The sequence below is a fragment of the Rana temporaria genome, chromosome 10, assembly GCF_905171775.1.
Source record: "Rana temporaria chromosome 10, aRanTem1.1, whole genome shotgun sequence".
NCBI lineage: Eukaryota > Metazoa > Chordata > Amphibia > Anura > Ranidae > Rana > Rana temporaria.
The window spans coordinates 24,055,568-24,077,960 of NC_053498.1; the positions used below are offsets into that span (position 1 = coordinate 24,055,568).

The 22,393-nt window shown below is 43.7% G+C and overlaps 1 protein-coding gene across 1 annotated transcript; it reads right to left on the reverse strand.

The window, feature by feature from the left end:
• Positions 1–8,858: 8,858 nt before the first annotated feature.
• Positions 8,859–22,244, reverse strand: LOC120916444 (chemokine-like receptor 1). Its single transcript, XM_040327417.1, has 2 exons — positions 22,153–22,244; positions 8,859–10,645 (listed from the first exon to the last, which is right to left on the reverse strand). Exons 1-2 carry the CDS (start codon positions 22,224–22,226, stop codon positions 9,529–9,531), a joined length of 1,191 nt encoding a protein of 396 aa, XP_040183351.1. The 5' UTR covers positions 22,227–22,244; the 3' UTR covers positions 8,859–9,528.
• Between the last annotated feature and the right edge of the window lie 149 nt (positions 22,245–22,393).

The following is a 22,393-nucleotide window of genomic DNA, read 5'->3' on the forward strand; positions in this document are numbered from 1 at the left end:
CAGAACGGGAAGAGGCCTTGTTTACACAGGCCTCTCCCCCTTCTGCCGCTCCGTGATCCGACCGCAGGACATGGGCAGACATCGGAGCTTGCCGCAGGGGCTCGTGAAATTCAAAGTAACTGTAAAATACAATACTTTGCGCAGCCGTGCCACTCTGCCGACGTATATGTGCAGGAGGCGGTCGGCAAGCGGTTAAAAGCTTATTAAAAAACAGAATTAACAATCGCGCCGCCTTCAAAATCATTTAAGTCACATTCTTCTCCATTTAGAGGATTCATGTGAGCATAAAGCAGAACTAAAGGCAAACTTAACAAGATTTTTTACTTTTTGCTATAAGAAATATCCCCCAAAAAAAAGTCTTCCTCGATTTAGGCCGATATATATTCTTCTACATAGATAAGTGTACATAGATTGCTTTGCACATTTTATAGCGTCTACAAAATAGGGGCTATATTTATGACATTTTTAGTATATTTTTTTTTTACTAGTAATGACGGTGATCTGCGATTTTTAGCGGGACTGCGACATTGCGGCGGACAGATCAGACACTTTTGACACTTTTTTGGGACCAGTGACATTTATACAGCTAAAAATAGCCACTAAATACTGTATAAATGGCACTGGCAGGCACTAGGGGGCGATTAAGGGGTTAAGTGTTCTCTAGGGAGGTGTTTCTAATTGTGGGGGACTGACAGGTAGTACAGAGAGACCATCGCTTTTCCTGATCACTAGCAGATCTCTCTCTACTTCCCTGACAGAACGGGGATCTGTCTGTTTTCATTGACAGATCCCTGTTCTAGCTCTCTGAGGAGCGATTGCAGGTCGCCAGCAGACATCGGTGTGACCCCTGTAGCCCTTACAGCTACAGCGATTCACGCGGGGGAACAAACCTGCCGCTGTAAAACGATGGTGGCTGGTCGGCAAATAGTTAACTCAGGGGTCTCAAACTGGAGGCCCTCCAGCTGTTGCGAAACTACAAGTCCCATGAGGCATTGCGAGGCTGGTGGTTACAAGCATGACTCCCACAGGCAAAGACATGATGGGACTTGTAGTTTCGCAACAGCTGGAGGACCGCCAGTTTGAGACCCCTGCTTTAACTGATGCTACTGGCCTGCATTACATTTTTTTTTTTCATATTATCTTTATCTTTTTTTGGGAGGGGACCTGCTAACACATAATAGTCATACATATTGGGGGAGGGGGCAGTTTGGCATGTTTGCCCTGGGCTCTAGATGACCTTGGCATTGGTCATCAGCAGTCACTTCCTGTTCATGTGTATATATTCTGGGAGCATCTGGTGCAGACGTCACACCTGGTGTGCAGCGAGGAGCAGCAGGAAGGTGAGTGGGTTCCGGCCTGGAGCAGAGCAACTAGCGGACAGCAGACATGGTATGCAACATGGGAATGCTATAGCAGAAGGTGAGTGGGGACCGGAGAGAGAGGACTAGACGGCAGAGGATCAGCAGAGTTGGGGGACCGGAGAAGGAGAAACTAGTAGATGTCACACATGGTGTGCAACATGGGAACACTATAGCAGAAGTTGAGTGAGGACCGGAGAAAGAGGACTAAACGGCAGAGGATCAGCAGAGTTGGGGGACCGGAGAAGGAAAAACTAGTAGATGTCCCACGTGGTGTGCAACATGGGAACACTATAGCAGAAGGTGAGTGGGGGCAGAGATAGAGGGGACTAAATGTCAGAGGATCAGCAGAGCTGGGGGCACGGAGAAACTAGTAGATGTCACACTTGGTATGCAACATGAGAACGCTATGGTAGAAGGTGAGCTGGGACTGAAGAGAGAGGACTGAACGGCAGAGGATCAGCAGAGCTGGGGGACCAGAGAAGGAGAAACTAGTAGATGTCACACGTGGTGTGCAGAATGGGAGCAATATAGTGGGAGGTGAGTGGGGACCAGAGGTAGAGGTGGATCAGCAAACCAGAAGATCAGCAGAGCTCGGGGTACTACTAAGCAGGGGATCTTCTGCATGAGGGTACTTAATGAATCCATATTTCTTCTTCTTTTTTCTATTCCATAGCTCTATTCACATTGTTCAGTTTAGTTCAATACTTTCCTCCTATGTATCTACATATGTACTTTAATAACGTTGTATATCTACGTTTCTATCACTTAAAACATCTATGCTTTAGTGATAGTGTATGTTTTTTGAAAATTTGGAATTGATTGCTGTTCACCACAGTACTTTATATTTTTATTTACTTTTTTATATAATAATGTTTTTTGTATGATCTACACATTTGTATGCGGATTTGCCTGCACATTGCTTTTCCCTTGTTGTTGGGGGGGTCATGCCAGAATGGGGACTCTTTGCCGACGTATGGCTACTTCCATGGTTACCATCTGAACATTATGTGGCCGCTGCCAGCATCGCTAGCTGTGTTTTGTTTCCTTTTACATCTTCAAACCAACTGCGATGCATATACAGACCACCAGGTGGAGACAATTCCTATGCCTCCTTAGTGATTCCTGATCTGTATACTGCTGACGATGCATGTCTGGCGTAATGTGCCTATTATGGGCTCCACGTTATGGCGGCGCAGGCGCAGTAGCTTCAGCGGCCAGTCCGGATGACGTCACGCCAGCTGCGCCGGCTTATGTTGACCGACAGTCGGGACGTGTCTATTTAAACACGCTATCTTTAGCGTGTAGCTGCTATACCAAGGCTTTTGAGAATTGCATTTTATGTAAACTATTCTAATACATTTTTATATTTTTTCATAAAATATGGTCTGTTACTGTGCCTACAAAGTCCTAGTATAGCCGTTTGTATTCTCCTCTCCTTGACACCAATGATCTAGGGATCTGCTGTACAGGGGTGCTAATTAAAGTGGAGTTCCACCCATAAATATAACATTACATCAGTAGTTTTAAAAAAATGTCATTAGTCCTTTACGAAAATTTTTATTTTTTTTAGATGCCTTCAAAGTGTTGTTGCTAGGCAGAATAGTTAATCTTCCCACTTCCTGCACCTAGGTGCTTAATGCTTCCTAACCTACACAACGCACAGACTCCTGGGAATGTAGTGGGTGTAACTTTCCAGGAGTCTGTGCAATCCCCAGTCTCGAAGAATCATGTGACTTGGACAGTACAGGTGCTGAAACCTGATCTGACACTGCTTGTGCAGCACTGAGCATTTGCGAGATTTGCAAGGCTGAAATCCAGGAAGTCATACAGTCTGGCTTCATGATGCCCACACTTAAGATGGCCCCAGTCAATTTCTATTTTATAAAGTGTCTAAATGCTGTAACAACCTAACAAAACGGACCTTAGTTTACAGACTAACTTTACTAAAATACATTAAGCTTGTGTATTACAGGGGTATTTATATTTAAAAAGTGAAATTGTGGCCAGAACTCCCCTTTAACTGGGGGTTACCTGAGTTGGGGTACTAGTGAGCTGGGGTTCTACTGGGCCCCAAATAAAAAATCAACACACCCAGGGCATTTGCCAAGCCTTAACCACTTGCTTACTGGGCACATATACCCCCTTCCTGACCAGAGGACTTTTTGCGATTCGGCACTGCGTCGCTTTAACTGACAATTGCGCGGTCGTGCGACGTGGCTCCCAAACAAAATTGACGTCCTTTTTTTCACACAAATAGAGCTTTCTTTTGGTGGTATTTGATCACCTCTGCGGTTTTTATTTTTTGCGCTATAAACAAAAATAGAGCGACAATTTTGAAAAAAATAATAATATTTTTTACTTGTTGCTATAATAAATAGCTCAATTTTTTTTATATTTTTTTTTCTCAGTCTAGGCCGATACGTATTCTACATATTTTTGGTAGAAAAACAAAAATCGCAATAAGCGACTGGTTTGCGCAAAAGTTATAGCGCCTACAAAATAGGGGACAGAATTATTTTTTTTTTTTTTTTTTACTAGTAATGGCGGCGATCTGTGATTTTTATCGGTACTGCGACATTATGGCGGATACTTTTGACACATTTTTGGCACCATTCACATTTATACTGCGATCAGTGCTATAAATATGCACTAATTACTGTATAAATGTGACTGGCATTGAAGGGGTTAACACTAGGGGGTGAGGGAGGGGTTAAATGTGTACCCTGCCTAGTGTTACTAACTGTGGGGGAGGGGGACTGACTGGGGGAGGTGACCGATCTTTGTCCCTATGTACAAGAGACACAGATCGGTCTCCTCTCTCCCTGACAGGACGTGGATCTGTGTCTCTGTAACCGCCGATCGCGGGAGCCTGGCGGACATCTCATCCGCCAGGCTCGCGCATCGGCATCCCAGTGATGCGGCGGGCACGCTCGCGCGCCCCCCAGTGGCCAGGAGGAGCGGAGGCCGTAAAAAGACGGCGGCTCAGAGAATTAGAACCACCCTGCGGCCGTATAAAGTCGTACGGCCGTCGGGAAGTGGTTAATAAAGCTTCATAAAAGCACAATGGAAGCATCACCAAAGCATCCAAAACACATCAAAAAGCATGTTAAAGCGGTAGGGGCCTTAGTGTGTGTTGATGTTGAAGAAAGTCAAATCAAAAATGAAAAAAATAAATAAAAAGAATTGCCTTTAGAGACACTTTAACTGATCCTGATCTGTCTCTTTCAGAACTAGTCTTGGTAAGCCCCGGTCCATGTTGTTGTTGAGACCCGAAGAGATAAATACTAAATGGTATAGAGAAAATGGAAATATTTTTGTTTTTAAATCTTTTTGATCAGTGCACACCCTGTGTTATCAGAGTTCCTGCACATAGAACATAAAACCTCTTCCTGACTACTAGGTACAAACCCCATCTACACATCTACAGATCAGATAGCTACACACTTGTAGCGCTACCCCCGCAGGAGCCACTGGTGAATGTTGGTTATCTTCCACACTACACAGCCAGGCAGGTCAATCACTCCTGAGACAAGAAGCAGTCCTTGTAGATTTGTTTTTTATTTTTTTTATTTAGGGGAATTGAACTTGGATGGGGAAGGGTTATTATGGGATGCCCGCTTGATCAGTAGGAGCTCTTCAGGGACACAACCTATATACAGTATATCACGAAAGTGAGTACACCCCTCACATTTGTAAATATTTTATTCATGTGACAACACTGAAGATATTACACTTTGCTACAATGTAAAGTAGTGAGTGTACAGCTTGTATAACAGTGTACATTTGCTGTCCCCTCAAAATAACTCAACACACAGCCATTAATGTCTAAACCGCTGGCAACAAAAGTGAGTACACCCCTAAGTTAAAATCTCCAAATTGAGGGAGCTGTGGTGGCTCAACGCGATTGGCACTGCGCTGACAAGCCATTCACCTCTGCAGCTAGAGGTTCGGATCCCGGTCTTGGCTTCATGTGAATTGAGTTTGGTGGTCTCAGCCCGGCTCCCGGTGGGTGTGCTATGCAAGGTAAGCCTGTGCTTAGTACGCCCACCCCCCTCCCACAAAAACCACCACACCTACACACGCACTCTAAATTGGGTTAACACACTCACATTGACCACGCGGTCTCTAAAAAGAGAGGCGAAGGACTAATGAGGCTGGTTGAGCGGGCTAATCCTCTCACTCCCTTATAGGGAGTCCCTCTGCCCCGTTGGGCTTCAAAGCGGAGCAGGTAGGGCTGGCTGTGTGGGAGGACCCCCTCACACACCCGCCATTGCCACGCGGGGCATGGAGAAAGGTGGCAGATTGCCTCTGGGGGAGGCCTGCCTACTCCCAACTCCTGCAGTCCGGCTCCTCTCTCGAGTACGCGCACAAAAATACACTCAAAAAAAAAAAAAAAATAAAAAAAAAAAAAAAAAAAATCTCCAAATTGGGCCCAAAGTGTCAATATTTTGTGTGGCCACCATTATTTTATAGCTCTGCCTTTACCCTCTTGGGCATGGAGATCACCAGAGCTTCACAGGTTGCCACTGGAGTCCTCCTCCAGTCCTCCATGAGGAAGATGGTACATCCGGTATATACACACTCCTCTACTTCTACCTCCAGCACAGACTTGCTTGTAAAACTACAACTTCCAGGACCAGCTAGCACTTTGAGGATGGTCTGGCAAGAGTGGATTTGTCCATATCAAATGCCCTTTGCAGGCAGGGACCACTGGCCCCTTTGGAGTAGCAAAAAGATGGGTCTTTTATGCTAACTGTCCTTTCCTGTGGCTACTGATCCCATTACCACCTCTTCCGGCACTGCCAGCCCACCTGGCTGCAGCTGCCATTTTCACTAGCCCTCCTGGCTACTTCTCCACAGTCCTCCCAGACTAACCCTACATCCATCCCAGATGGCTTCACAGCATGACTTGCAGTCTTCTGAATGCAACACTCACTAGCCCTCCTGACTGTCTTCCTCCCTGGAGATTTGCCCCGAAGTGCCCTCCTGCTATCCTCTGCTTGCTCCTGTGCCTCATTATCAGGATCCCCCTGTATGTCATGAAAATGGGTCAGAGCCCAGGCCTGAGTTCACCCCCCCCCCCCGCAGACTGGCGAGCTACTCTCAAAGGCCTCCGACAGCCTAACACTCTATCTTCATCTTCCAACTGAACTCCACACTGCCCCTGCTGGGCTGACTCTGAGTATTTGATGGTGCCTGCCCCTGCCAACCCTTCTGTTGGGGATTGGTCAGGACTCTCATAATACTCCAACTAGCTCCTCCTAGACCCCTCCTAATTGCTCCTGGAACCTTCTCCAAGTTTCCAGCAATCAGGGAGCAGTACACCAGAGAAGCTGCTGTTGAGTCATCCAGCCTACCTGAGTCACTCAAACCCTGACCCAGATTAACACACAGGCTTGGCTGCTAACCAAGCCTGAAAATGTCCCTACACTAACACAAAAATATCTCTAGCAACACTAGGGGGTGCTACACACTCTTATTTACATGAAGACCAGGTGAAGACAACGTTTTGCTGTAAATCACACTCTGTTCTTGCGGCGAGGTTGTGTTTCTGTTTTAATTTTTTTTTAACAAATTAGAATAATGAGATATTTCACCCTTGGGCCTCATGCACACTGGATGTTTTTAATGTGGCTGTTAGAGGCGTCTGGAAGATTTTTTTTTCTGCCTCTCCATGTTGGTCTATGGGGTTAATTCACTAAAATTAGAGAGTTCAAAATCCGGTGCAGCTCTGCGTAGAAATCAATCAGCTTCCAGATGATATTGTCAAAGCTTAAAGCGTAACTTTTATTGAGAAAAAAACATTCCCCTCGGGATGATCTACCGTATATACTCGAGTATAAGCCGAGTTTTTTGCTGAAAATGCCCCCCTCGGCTTATACTCGAGTCACCTTTATGCGGCTGATCTCCCGGACTTTGGGGACCTGGTACTGGCCGGCCGTAGGTCCCCTGGACCCCAAACTTGTAGCCCCACTCTTCCTCTACAAGTGTGCAAAGTTTGTTGTCTAGAGGACCCAAGGCTGGGGAGCACCGATTTTTCAAAGCCGGGCACCCCTTCCATAGACTCCCATGTTAGACGTCAGTCTAGTCACGGGCACAGTGAGACATTGGCACAGTGAGGCATGGCCACAGTGAGGCATTGACACAGTGAGGCATGGACTCAGTGAGGCAAAGTGAGGCACAGTGAGGCATGTAGATGGACACCCTAGGCTTATACTTGAGTCAATAAGTTTTTCAATTTTTTTGTGGTAAAATTAGATGCCTCAGCTTATATTCGGGTTGGCTTATACTCGAGATTCCTATTTTTTGTTATTCTGAAGAAATCCCTGTGTGTTCCTCTGTGCCCCTGGGCTCAGTGGGTCTAATGGGAGTGGTTTCATAATTATCAGTCAGCTGAGAACTAATGAGGAAAGCTGCTGGGCCTGCATCTCTTTAGACGTGTTCCTATTGGGAGTATCTCACCAAAAATAACATATTTGTTGCAGGAGATTCCTGAAATCTGACGTGCATCTTAGGCAGACTTATGGGAAAATTGATGAGCCAATCACACAAGCATGAAATGATGTTTCTGGGGAGTGGTCAGTACACATTCTGTGTACAGAACACCTCCAGGTAGCCATATTGTATTGCATTTTCAGAAAATTACAGAGGTTGCAGATTGAAAATTAAAGGTAATTTTTAATAACATTCAATTACAATATTACTTGTGTTGCAATTATATGCGCTATATATTTTTTTCTTTATTTCCTATTTTTTCCCCCCCCACGAAAGTGGAGTTACCCTCCAGATCAACAGGTGATTTTGGCACTTGTTAAACAGATGTAACAAACGCTTTCAATTGCTTATATACATGAGCAAAATGAAGCAGTCAATTTTTTAGGTATATATGCACTTGAATTTACATTTTATATCTTAAATTGACTTCAAAGCATTTTCTCAAAATGGCAAAAATGTAGCCAAATTTTGCCAAAATTTTGTGGGGGGAAAAACTTAAAGTATAGCTCCACTTTCGCGGGGAAAAAAATTGCAAATAAAAAAATAATAATATAGCGTGTACAATTCAGACACAAGTCATATTGCAATTGAATGTCATTAAAAGTTACCTTTCCTATTTAATCTGCAGCCGCTGTAGTTTTCTGTAAATGTAATATGGCTACCTGGAGGTGTCCTGTACACAGAATGTGATGTCAGCAGTCCCAGCAGAGTGATAGTCTATAGTATTCTCCTTCACTCCTCTCCTGACTGCAACATAAAAGGTTATGTAGGGAGGAGAGGGGAGGGACGGAGGAGCTGGACCAACACAGAGAGTAATTAGGCTCTCACAGAAGAGGAGAGGGCAATGTCATGCAAAGAACAGATTACTAGCCTTTTTAGAATGAGGTCACCAATGGCATCCTCTGTATTGGTCTATGTACAGGCTAGGTGAATATGGAATGCAGTTTATAGCATCTTATTACAGTAATACAAACTGAAAAGAAGGAATCTTAATTTATTAAATATATTTGTGATAACTTTATTTATTTTAAAGCTAAAATATGGCTAGACATAAAAGACACAAATTAATGCAGTTCTGTATTTAAATATACATCATTACTTTTCTTTTAACTAAAGCACCTGAAACCTGATTTGGCATCAGCATCTTGCAATCCATTATATAGCAGAGCTCAGACTGGAAATTGAAGATGCAATACAAGGAGCTGATCCGTTGTGCTCATGTGCTAACAAGGGACATGGTGATAGGTGGAGAGGGCAGAGTGACTCATCAGTTTACTGCTTCTCTGTTCACTGTCCAGTGACAAGGTTGGGTAGGGACAAGACCTCCAAATCTGCTCCCTTATAAGTATGTAATCGGTTTGGCTGGATTCAGCTCCTAACATCTTCTCTTAGTAATTGGCATGCATAAAAGTATGTATTGGTCCTTGTAAACTCAGTTGTTTGTTACCTGTTTTTAATTATGATGGAAGTAAATGTTAGTTCTGGAATTCCGAGACAGGATATGATCTTCTTCAGCAATTGGCAGTTTCAGTATTTGACAAACATCATAAAATTCTCTGCTGGAGATAACAAAGCCTTGGGAACAATATTATAGCACAAACATATCTTAAAAAACACCTCAAAGCCAATAAGGTCTCCATAGTATGTATTGTTCCATAAATGTAGTCCCGTCTCACACCAGCTGGGAATCTGACGTTGATTTGGTTTTGCTCTTGGAGTCTATAGGGGCAGATTCCTCGGAGAAGGCTCTCTCAAATATTGACCGGAGGGAGCTATGGAATTTCTGTTTGAAATCTCGACCCATAAATACATAAAGAATGGGGTTGATACAACTGTTTATAAAAACCAAACTGGAGGCAATAGGTATTCCAACAAAAGTTATGTAGTAAAGGTGGAAACTTTCATCATAATATTCAGACAACTCCAAAAAGGAGAAGACGTGGTAGGGAAACCAGCAGACAAAGAATGAGATGATAACAGCTAGGGCAACTTTGAAAGGTTTGTTTGATGTGGTCATGTGATTTCTTTGGATACGAAAAAGAATTACTGAATAGCATGAGATGATTATGATGAAAGGAATAAAAAAGCTGACGATAAATCGAACGATTACTGTAGCCTTTTGCCTTGCATAGGCAACTTTTTCATCCTCACTAAAGTTGTTATAGCAGGAGATATGATCTTTTTTAGCATCGTTTATATCTCGGAATATAAAATAAGGTAAACTGAAAATGAATGCTAGAATCCATACTGCCACGGCTACAAAAGAGGCCAACTTCGGAGTTCGGTGATTCTGAGACCAAACAGGAAACACGACGGAGATGAATCGATCAATGCTGATCATGGTGAGCAGGAAGATGCTGGCGTACAGATTGATGAATAGAATAGTGCTATTCAGCTTGCACATGAATTTTCCAAAAGGCCAGTGAAAGTCAAGAGAGGCATAGGTAATGCTCAACGGCAGGAAAAACGTGAAGATAAAATCAGCTATGGCTAAATTAAGAAACCACACGACATTGACAGTCCGTTTCATTACAAAGGCGGTAAAATAGATGACCAGACCATTCCCGGTGGTCCCAAGTAGGCAAGCCAAAGAATAGATCACCAGTGAGAACACACGAAGAGGGAATACTGTACGTAACAGTCTTTCTTCCTCTTCTGAATAGACGTAAGGGGTAGATTCATAGTAAGCCCAGGGGATTGTGGTCTCTTCCTTAAGAGTAGCATTAGAGACTGGATAGTCCATTGTAAAATTCTTCATATTCCCAGGATAGATTTGAGGCCACAAAATTCTGTAAAAAGAAATATAGAAGCTCAAAATTCAGTCTTATTATTGGTCATGTACAAGAATAAAATCAAAAATATACTCTTAGGTCCACTTGAAAAATAGGGCAATGCCTGCAAACTTTTGAAAAACAAAAACACTTAAAACCTAAAATGTATGTAAAGCCAAAACCTTTTGAAGTTTTATGCCGCGTACACACGACCGTTTTTCATGACGAGAAAAATGCAATTTTTTAAACACGGTCGTGTGTACGCGGCATCAGAGTTGGGGAGGATTCGAATATATAAGGTTTTCATTGGTGTCTGTGTCCCCACTGGAAATTTTTCCCTTATCTGGTGACCATATCCCCGTGGCTGAACGTGCCTGGGAATCCTACATTTTGAGTTGGCACAAAAAAAAGGAATAAAGAGGGAATCTTCCAGTGGAGACACTTTTTCCAATAATGACTGCCTACGAGGCAATTTTCACTCTCACTGCTTTCACTTGAAGTGATGTCTACAGGACAAGAAATAAAGATACATTTGGGGCACAGATGAGGAAAAAAAAAGAAACTGTCCTGGGTATAAACCAGCGATCTCCAAACTGAATGCAGCCCTTTGCTTGCCTTTATCCAGCACTATTCCTCCCACTGACACCAGCAATGGGGCACTATTCCTCCCACTGACACCAACGATGGGGCACTATTCCTTCAATACTAATGACAGGGCACATTCCCACTCCTACTGAACAGAGGTGGTATGTCTTTTTTTTTTTTGTTTTAATCCCACTGAGCACAAAATCAGAGGCATTGTTTACTTCCACTGACGCTGGGGTATTTTCTACTCCTGGGGGCCCCTAATGTCTGAAGGACAAAAATCTGGCTCTTTGTTTAGAACATTTGGAGACCCCTGGTATAATAAACCAATCCTTATTTCAGGCAAAAACGACCAAAAATATTTTGGCTTAGATGCATATTATGCAGAATTATAAATATATCCTTTATATGCAGGGGCGGACTGACAACTCATGGGGCCCCCGGGCAATAGAAGATTATGGGGCCCCTCTGGCTTACAGATGGCCACCACGCCAGGAGGCAGTGCAGAGGCAGGGCAGCTAAAATCTTGGGATCTTCACATTAAAAGCATGTCAGTTTCGGACATATCAGGGACAGATCTAAAAAAAACACAGATTTTTACATACTGTCCCTGGTTTTACTGAGCCTGGCAACCCTGATGGGGCCCCCTAGTGGCATGGGGCCCTCGGGCCATGATTTAATGAGTATGGTGTGGAGGAATTCAAGTTTCCTGACATTAAAAGGTTAGTTCACCTTTACAGAAGAAATCTAATGGTAAATTAACACCAGACATCCTCTCCAAACCCCCGGTCCCCACTATTATTCCCTTTATGGTTGCTTAGCTGTCAGCACCCTCGCAGCACTCCAGTGGTCCAGGGAGTCCTCGCTGTGTTTTTCTGTAAAGGCAAACTAAAGCCCTGTACACACGGCCGGGATTCTCGTCACGAAAAAAACGTAGTTTTTCCTGACGAGATTCCTGGCAAGATTTTCTTGCCGGCCGATTGTACAGACGTACGATTCAAAAGAACCGCTGTTCTTTTGAATGGCACGAACATGGTGACATCATCGTCTACGACGAGCATGCGCTTGTCACATTTGATGCCGTCGCCACCATTTTGCTTCACCCTACCTATGTATTGGAAGCTACCACGCATTCATCAAAGTCATTTCAAGCATGCACGGTTTTCCATTGAGGCAGGTAAGTATACAGACGCTCGGGTTTCTCTGCAGGAAAACACTGCCGATAATCACAACAAGAAAAGAGAGAGCAGGTTCTCTATTTTTCTCATCGAGATTCTGGGCAGTTTTCTCGACGAGAAACCTCAAAGCCTCGTACACACGCACGGTTTACTCGGCAAGAAAGCTCTGCCAGCAGTTTTGTGTACGAAGGCTTAACAGCTTGTTTTTTATCTTTTTATTGGTTTTCAAAAAAACAAACAAAAAAAAAAACAGTAAAACATACATTGGTCTTACATTGGGTCAAGTCGACCCTTGCAAGGAGCAAATCAGCACAACAGCAGATTATTAAAACAAAACATGCAGTATTGGTTGTGAAACTCCTGGGGCCATGAGTGCAGTTCACAGCTGTAGAGTATCAATTATTACAGCATGCATGTATCTGTGAGCACCTATCACCCAACGGGGAGCTATTTAACAAGCTGGATCATTGGGGGCCCCGGAGGCAGTGGATGGATCCTCCAGTCATGTGGACCAGACCTTGTCATATTTGAGCGGGCAGCCTCAGTTGGCATATGTGTCTTTGTAGAGTAGTAGGCTATTGGTAATTAGTCATTTTCACAGGGAAAGAGGTGGGGGAGTAGACTTGTGCCCGCTGAAGGCTATATCTTTGCAGGCATAGAACAGGATCAACCCTACCAGGGTGCGTCCCACGACCGTTGGAATAAGTTGTTCTACCAAGCCTAGCATGCAGATTGGCATTGATGGTTGCAACGAGATAGAGGTAATTTGTGTTATACAGTCTACTATTTCTCTCCAATATTCTCCAGAAGTCCAGAAAATATGAGTGAAGTCACCGGGAGTCTCGCCACGGCGCCAACACTTGGGGGGGGGGATCAGGTGGTCTCTCAAAGAGACTAAGGAGCTTAAGGGGAAGTCCCATATGTCATCCCAGTCATCATTATCAAAGTCGGGGATATCGTGTTGGCCATTGGCAAACTAACAGTTTAACCCTACTGAAAACCTGTGGGATGAGTTGGTCAGTCAGGTCTTCTCATCCAACATCAGTACCTGATCTCATAAATTCCTACAGACATACTACAAAATAACATGAAAAGACTTTCCCGCACTTTTTTTTTTTTAGGCAGCAGCTACAAACACCAGCTTCACTGCCCGTTTCCTACTGCGCATGCGCGAGTCTCACAGCGCTTTGTGAATGGGCGTCTGCTTTCTGGGATACACACAGTTCCCAGAAGGCAGCACGCCCCATTCCTCAGAAAGCAGCGCACCCCATTCCCCAGAAGACAACGGGGGGAGGACGAGGAAGAAGACCTGCCGTGGTATGGGAAGAGGCAGATTAGGATTTCTGGTAAGTAAAAAAATATTTTTTTTCGCAAGATTTTGGTGCATTTTTTTTTTTTTAGGGTGGACCTCCACTTTAATGACTTTGTTTTTGGAATGGGAAGTCCAACAAGCTCATATAGTTGTGTTGGTTATGTGTTCACATTCATTTGGCCATATACTGTAGAGTATAAGTAAATGGGATCGATTTACTAACTACAGAAATAAAGGCTGATCACTTTGCAAAGAGAATGTTGGTGAACAAGGCGAACCTACATTTACACTGAAAACCCAATCATGTGCAAGAGAGATTAAATGATGATTGGAAAATCATAGTGACCATAGTATACCTTATTTACCAATGTTAACTTTTCCAATTGAACAGCTTCTACTTAATAAATCAACCCAAAATGTGTGAATATATATCTATATATAGATAGATATATATCTATCTATCTATATATATATTTGTATGATAGCGGGTAAAATAAGAGAAACACTAGGCAGGGCATTCAGGCCCCACAGGTGCAATACTTGAATCAAGAAGGCTGGCAACTCGGATGCTCTTGAATAAAAGTACTTTATTTGTTACATGGATACACAGGTACAGGCTATACGCTGACACGTTTCAGCCACGTATAAAGCCTTCATCAAAGGCTATTGATTTGATGAAAGTTTCATAGCCAAAATGTGTCAGCATATAGTCTGTGCCCGTGTATCCTTATAACAAATAAAGTACTTTTATTCAACAGATAAAAATAGGGGAGTGTAGGCAGAAAGCCTACATGTCAGGCGATAAATGTGGCAGGATGCTGGCCAACTCACTGAAATCACAACGGCTTGCATCCTATATACCCTATATCACGACACACAACAGAGAGAAACAAGATATGCCCCAATTGATCACACAAGAATTCAGAAGTTTTTACAGTTCCCTGTACAACCTAGACAAAGCTCCGATTGAGCGTGACGCAGCGGCAAAATATATATCTCGGCGTCCCTAATGCCCTCTCTGTCGGAAGAGGCAAGGGAGAGCTTAGAAGCCCCCATTACCGTGCCAGAACTACAACAGGCCTTAAAGGGTACTAAACCGGGCAAGGCTCCTGGCCCCGATGGATTAACCATCGCCTACTACAAGGTCCTGTTACTTTCTCTAGGACATCACATGGTGAAACTATTTAACGAGCTAGGCTCCGGGGAGGCATTCCACACCACCACACTACAGGCCCAAATCTCGGTAATCCCCAAGGAGGGCAAGGACCCAACTCAATGCGGAAGCTACCGCCCGATATCTCTCCTGAACACAGACCTTAAGCTGTTCACGAAGATTCTGGCAAATAGGTTGCAACAACACCTCCCACACCTGATCCATTTAGACCAGGTGGATTTCGTGCCCTCCAGGGAAGCCCGAGACAACACCACAAAGGTCCTCAACCTGCTGCACGTGGCGAACGGTGGTGGAGTGCCCTCTCTCTTTCTGGGGACGGACGCCGAGAAGGCATTTGACCGTGTTGACTGGCAGTTTATGCGGTCGACGCTATCTCATGTGGGGGCGGGGGATAGGATGCGGAACTGGATCTCTGCTGTGTACAGGGACCCAACAGCGAAGGTTAGAGCCAATGGAGTGACCTCCGACCTTTTCAACATCACTAACGGTACGAGGCAGGGGTGCCCCCTGTCCCCCCTTCTATTTGCACTCACTCTGGAACCTTTCCTATGTCATGTGAGATCGAACCCAGACATTACCGGCATACGAACCAAAGACGAGCAGTATAAAGTCTCCGCTTACGCAGACAACTTACTGTTTAGCCTTACCAAACCAGACATCTCCCTGCCAAATTTAATGAGAGAATTTGACACCTACGGTCGTCTATCAAACTTAAAGATCAATTTAACCAAATCTGAAGCCATGGGGGTGGGAATTCCACAGAAAAGAATGCTCCACCTCAAAAATAACTTTCACTTTAGCTGGACGGACATGGCACTGAAATATTTAGGAACGTTCATTCCCCCCTCCTTCTCTCAAGTGTATAGGCTAAACCCCCCCCCCCTTCTGAGAGAAGTCCAAAAACTGCTTCAACAATGGTCGGGAGGCCTCCATTCTTGGGTAGGGCGTTGCAATATTCTTAAAATGACTGTACTGCCCAAATTTTTATATCTGCTGCAGGCACTCCCGATTTCGGTCCCGGGAAGCTACTTTAAACAAATAAATTCAGCATTCACCCACTTCCTCTGGGCAGGAAAGAGGCCATGCATACAGAGTAGAATACTCTCCCTGCCGAAACTTCATGGTGGGCTGGCGCTCCCGGACATACGGGCGTACTACCAAGCTACACGGTTGGTGCGACTCCTGGACTGGTGCCGCCACAGTAGCTCCAAGCTCTGGGTTCAGGTGGAACAGGAGCAGTTTGAAGTGCCGCTTCACAGAGCCCCCTGGTGCAAAGCAGACCTTCTCCCACAGCTCATAAAACACCCATTAATAGGGAACACGGCCAGTACTTGCGCGCAACTCTTCACGCAATTCTCCCTTTCCAGTCAAAACTCCCCCCTTCGACCGGTCATCGGACACCCCAAATTTGACCCGGGCCTCCGAGACCGTGAGTTTCTTGACCTCCGTAGGGCTGGGCTTTTCCAGGCATCCCATTTCAGTAAGGGGGGGAAATGGACATCGGCAGCGGACTTAGCGGACCCCACCGGGGCTTTTAGACTTGACTTCCTAAGAGCAAACCAACTGAGCCACTTTCTGGGGGGCCTCCCCCCTCCCCACGCGGAACCCTGGGCCTCTCCCACGACCTTAGAGGACCTTTGCACTGAAACTGGACCGCTCTCCCATGCGCTCTCCTTGATGTACTCCTTATTAAACACCCCTCCTGAAGAACACCAGATCCCAGCCCTTACCAAATGGGAAAAAGACCTGAATTCTCAGATTCACCCACAAGTCCTCCATTTGTTCCAAAACGCAGGAAACAAACTATAAGATCCTCATGCGTTGGTATAAGACCCCAGATCTCCTGAACAAAATCTTTCCTACCTCCGACTCCACTTGTTGGAGATGCAAACAAGACAGAGGCACAATCTTACATGTTTTCTGGTCCTGTCCCCGGGTCAGGGGGTTCTGGGGAGAGGTGCGCCGCATAATCCAAAAATTCACGGAGAGTACAGTACCGGATGATCCGGCGTACTTCCTGCTCCATGCGACAGATATGTCGCCCGGAGCTTACAAGAAATCAATTATCAGACACCTCCTGGACGCAGCAAGGGCGTGCGTGCCCCTCCGCTGGAAGTCCCCCCACCCCCCGACAATAGCTCTCTGGCTCAGAAAGGTAGACGAGATCAGCTACATGGAGGATCTGATCCTCTCTGGGCAGCAAAGACAGAATGCATACACCAAAACCTGGCAAATCTGGAATGTGTTTAAATACTCGGAGGAGGGACAGTCCCTTAGAGATACGGACTGACCTCTGTTTAGCAGTAGAAGAAACAGTGATAAATTTGCCGATCCTGGAAAATCCATTATGTAAATTACGCCCTTAAGGGGCGCTTTGGGATGCCCATGCTTGCGCAGCCCCCCCCCCCCCTCCTCCCCCCCCCTCTCTTTCCCTTCTACCTATCTCTCTTTCTTTCCCTGTGCACCCCTACTACTTTAATATTTCACTCCCTCGAGGAAAATATAGAAAATAGAAGAGGGGGCTGGGCCCCCCGGACCTTGATTCTTATTCCACATACACTCATGAGCGGCCATGCCCACTAACCCAGATGATCAGAAATAGCACATCGAAACTGCCCCGAGTAGTATGAAGGGGAGTCGTAGCAGCTCTCAGTAAAGGATTTCCAATGCCATCTTTGGAGGGCATGGACCCTACGGAGACCCGTTAGTGAGGAGTGCCAAATGTTACACAGCAATGTCATGTTTTTGCTGTCTTACCCTAGTTGTATACTGATTTTACTGACTCTGTTGGAATGTATGTATATGTTGTGGTCCGGACCGGACCGGCTCCTCTATTTATAAATAACAAAAATTGAAAAAAAAAAATAGGGGGGTGTAATGGCGCTTGCAAGCATAAATGATTAAAAATAAATTATTAGCAGCAACTATAAATCAATAAGAGGAAAGTACGCGCATCCATCCCCTGCTGGGGTTAAATATGTTCCACTCTAGGTCTTGACCAAAAATACCACCCAGCATCAATAATATAATGCGGAGGGTAATAACGAGTGAATTAATAGTCAAGTGAACAAACGTGCCAAATGACAGCACAATGTTGATGAGGTGATAAGGATCACCATATGGGGGTTCCAGATAATTATAAACAATAATCAAATATTATAAATATAATATACAATCAACAAATCCTCAAAGTGCTTCATCCAAAAAAAAGTGCAAGTGTGCAACAAGTCAATACAAATATGAAATATGATAATAGGTGAAAATAAAGTCCAAATTCTTGAAGAAATATTCAATTGAATGTTTCTTCAAGAATTTGGACTTTATTTGTTTATTATATTTATAATATTTGATTATTGTTTATAATTATCTGGAACCCCCATATGGTGATCCTTATCACCTTATCAACATTGTGCTGTCATTTGGCACGTTTGTTCACTTGACTATTAATTCACTCGGTATTACCCTCCGCATTATATTATTGATGCTTGGTGGTATTTTTGGTCAAGACCTAGAGTGGAACATATTTAACCCCAGCAGGGGATGGATGCGCGTACTTTCCTCTTATTGATTTATAGTTGCTGCTAATAATTTATTTTTAATCATTTATGCTTGCAAGCGCCATTACACCCCCCTATTTTTATCTGTTACCAGTGCGTGAGCACTAATAGTCGTGGCTGCTGCTTAGTTAATATTTTATTTTTATTCAATTTTATCTATTTATTGTGCCCTGGTTAGGTTGGTTTGCGCATTAGTTCCCCCCCTTTTTTCACACTTTTATTCAACAGCCTTCGAGTTGCCAGCCTTCCTGATTCAAGCGGGAAAAATAATTATTGAACAGGTCGCGATTTTTCTAGGTGCTATTGACATGAAATTTTTGCCACATGTTGATAACAATGTTGATAACAAACCATACAATCCATACATACAAAGACACCAAAAAAAATATGTTCAGAAATTAAGTTATGTTGAATAAAATGGAATGGCACAGGAAAAAAGTATTGAACACGCTAACTGAAATGTATTTAATATTTTGTACAAAATCCTTTGTAGGTAATGATTAGACATGTGCATTTGTTTTCGTCCGAATGCATTTTCGTCCGAATTCAGGTATTTTCGTTGTCGTTTTAACAAACGATAACGAAAGCACAGAAAACGAAAAACGAAAGATCTGACATAAACAAATGCTTTATTTTCGTTTTCGTTGCGGTCGAATGTGCCTAACCTTAACCCTATTAGTCCAATATTATTCTACATAAAGAGAAAAGATTCGACATTGAGAGAAAAAATTTGACATTATAGAGACATGAAGAAGAGTCGACATAGAGAGAAAAGATTTGACATAGAGAGAAAAGATTTGACATAGAAAGACATGAAGATTCGACGAAGTAGCTAAAAACATACGATTGCAGCAAGCGAACATTAATGGTGAAATTCTCTGCAAGATAGAGTAGAACAGGGAAATTCCTCCTGCTTTTTTCCTTGCTATTAACTAAAAACTTCCACACTGCAGAAGGGATGGATGAGGTAGGCTTAAGAGTGTTGTTTTAGGAATGCTGCAGTCCGTATGTAGTTGAAAATGTTCCTAGACGGAATATGAAATTTAGATTGTATGTCTTGTGTTGGGAGTTAGCTAATATATACTCTACCCATTGGATTCCCTTCGAGGAGAGGTAGGGGATGTGGAGCTCAAGTGTAGATATTGGCATGTGGGCCGAGATAAGTATTGATGTTGTCAAGCTTCCACCTAATGGAGCCTATTCGTAGGGGTTTTAGGAGACTAGTAAAGAGGATGATGAAATGCTTTTCTTTTTTTTCTTTTTTTTTTGTGGTTTGTGGAGCAATGTACCAGTTTCTAAAACCCTACTACACAATGTTGTCCTAGAGTATATTGAAATACCAAGAGCAAGGAATGTTTCCTAATCCATGCTTGTATGTTGATCATTACACCAAATTATTACAAAGTGGATAGTTTATACATTTTATTTCTCTTGAAATGAGGCGTTGGTTTAATGGATAAAGCCAGGATTAATATTACACTGATGATCAGTCAAAAAGATGTTACTTTATGTTGGTGATAAAGGAAATATACCCTATACGTTGGACAACAAACGTTAAAAAAAAACATCTCTTTTATATTAATGGCCATCAATAAATGTCTCAATTATACCGGATATCAGTAAAAATGGGATTGGTCCAGTGATAGGTAGTGGGGTGCTGTTTTTGGCTACTAGAGTAACTCACACACCCCAATTAGCTGTGAGCCCCCCACAGGCAAAACAAATCGGAGAACAAGAGTTCCCGTCATCCTGTGTGTTAGATGAACAAATGCAGGTCCAAATGGGCAAATTATCTGCTGAAATGTAGTTGGTCCTTCTTAAAGCGGTTCTAAAGGCAGAAGGTTTTGCATTCTATGCATTAAGGTAAAAACACTTCTAGGTGTGTATAGCCCCCCCCCCTTATACTTACCTGAGCCCCATCTCAATCCAGAGATGTGCATGAGAGCAGCGGCTCTCCCTCTCCTCATTGGCTCACACAGCAGCGGGGAGCCATTGGCTCCTGCTGCTATCAATCAAAGCCAGTGAGACAATGAGGAGAAAACGGAAGGCAGGGCCGAGCCACGCCCTGTGTGCAAATAGACAATATCCATTTACAGGCTTGCTATTGGGGGCACTCAGTGGGGAGAAGGAGCCAGGACCACTGGCAGGGGACCCCAAAAGAAGAGGATCAGGCTGTTCTGTGCAAAACTATTACACAGAGCAGGTAAGTATAACATGTTTGGTTATTTTTGTTTTTTTGTTTTTATTATAGTCCAACCTTTAGAATCATTTTAAGCTCAGGTAAACGGAGTGGAGGAACCACTGACAGCCACGATTTCAACAAGGGTCAGTCACTTTATTGAAAGCATATCTAAAGCCAAAACTAGTTTTAGGTCAGTATAGAATAGAGAAAGGAAATCTGTAAAAAGTAAGACAAAATCCTCTGTTGGATAGTTGTCACTGGAAACAGGTATCCTCATTGGACAATGGGGTTGATTTACTAAAATTGGAGAGTACAAAATCTGGTGCAGCTGTGCATGGAAACCAATCATCTTCTACCTCTAAGGCCCCGTACACACCATAGAATCCATCCGCAGATAAATCCCAGCAAATGGGTTTCAGCGGATAGATCCTATGGTGTGTACACGCCAGCGGATCTTTTTCCGCGGATATATCTCCCCTGGGATGGATTCCAGCAGATCGGATATTTGCTGACATGCAGAACATATCCATCTGCTGGAGTCCATCCCAACAGATGGATCCGCTGGTCTGTACAGACTCACCGGATCCATCGGTCTGAAGGGATCCCCCGCATGCGTCGTAATGATTTGACGCATGCGTGGAATTCCTTATATGACAGCGTCGCGCACGTCGCCGCGTCATAATCGCGGCGACGGCGCGACACGTCATCGCCAGAGGATTTTGGCGCGGATTTCAATGCGATGGTGAGTACACTCCATCGCATTAAAATCTGCTGAAATCCTCGAGAGGATTTATCCGCGGAAACGGTCCGCTGGACCGTATTTGCGGATAAATTCTATCGTGTGTATGGGGCCTTAGCTTGTTCAATTAAGCTTTAACAAAAAATAAAAAATAAAAGCTGATTGGATATTATCCCTAGATTTTGCACTCTCCAATTTTTGTAAATCGACCCCAATGTCTTCTCTAGTCCTCTGTAGGTAACTGTAAAAATTTGGATTTCCCGACATGGTCTGTTCCAATGACAATGGTCACCAGGAGAAGCTGAAAAGGTGAATCTCCCAGCAGTGACAGATAGCAATAAAGAAATTTCAACATATTTCCACACTTTACAAAACTTAAAAACATTTGGACTTTAAAAATCGAAACCTGTCCATTACTACTCGAGTCTAGAGCCCCAAACACGAGGGCTGCTATGGAGGTGGCTATGCTCACAAATCACCTATTCACTGCTTTGCCTGATTAACAAACTGGGGTTGCTTTACTAAAACTAGAGAGTGCAAAATCTGGTGCAGCTGTGCATGGTAACCAATCAGCTTCCAGCTTCCTTTTTTGTCAAAGCTTAATTGAACAAGCTGAAGTTAGAAGCTGATTGGCTACCATATACAGCTGCACCAGATTTTTCCCTTTTCAGTTTTAGTAAATATACCCCACGAGTCATGTGCCACTAATAACTATTCTGTTGAGAACCTCCATTTTTTTTTTTTTTTTTTTTACACAAAACGATAACTATATTGTATATATGTGTATCAGTTACTTACTTAAACTTTCCTAGTCCTGATGTTCCTCTCTGAATCCCTCTATGAATGTCCTCGCTTCTGCTGTTGAGCCACATTTATATATGCAGATGGGTTTGACATCACTTGTTAAGTAAGTTCCTGTAACATCCTCTTTCAGATATGTGACTTTTTTTTCTTTAAAGCTCATGTACACAGCAGGACAAGCGTGGCGACAGCATGTACGTATATATATACATTTTTTAATCACTACTTTGGATCATTA

What these genes read in the sequence shown, in the direction of transcription:
- LOC120916444 (XM_040327417.1), bottom strand. Translation starts at nt 22,226, where the DNA reads ATGTGGCTCAACAGCAGAAGCGAGGACATTCATAGAGGGATTCAGAGA. An exon ending in TCAGGACTAGGAAAGTTTAA is followed by an intron (nt 10,646 to 22,152) that starts GTAAGTAACTGA and finishes TTCTTTTTACAG; the next exon opens with AATTTTGTGGCCTCAAATCT.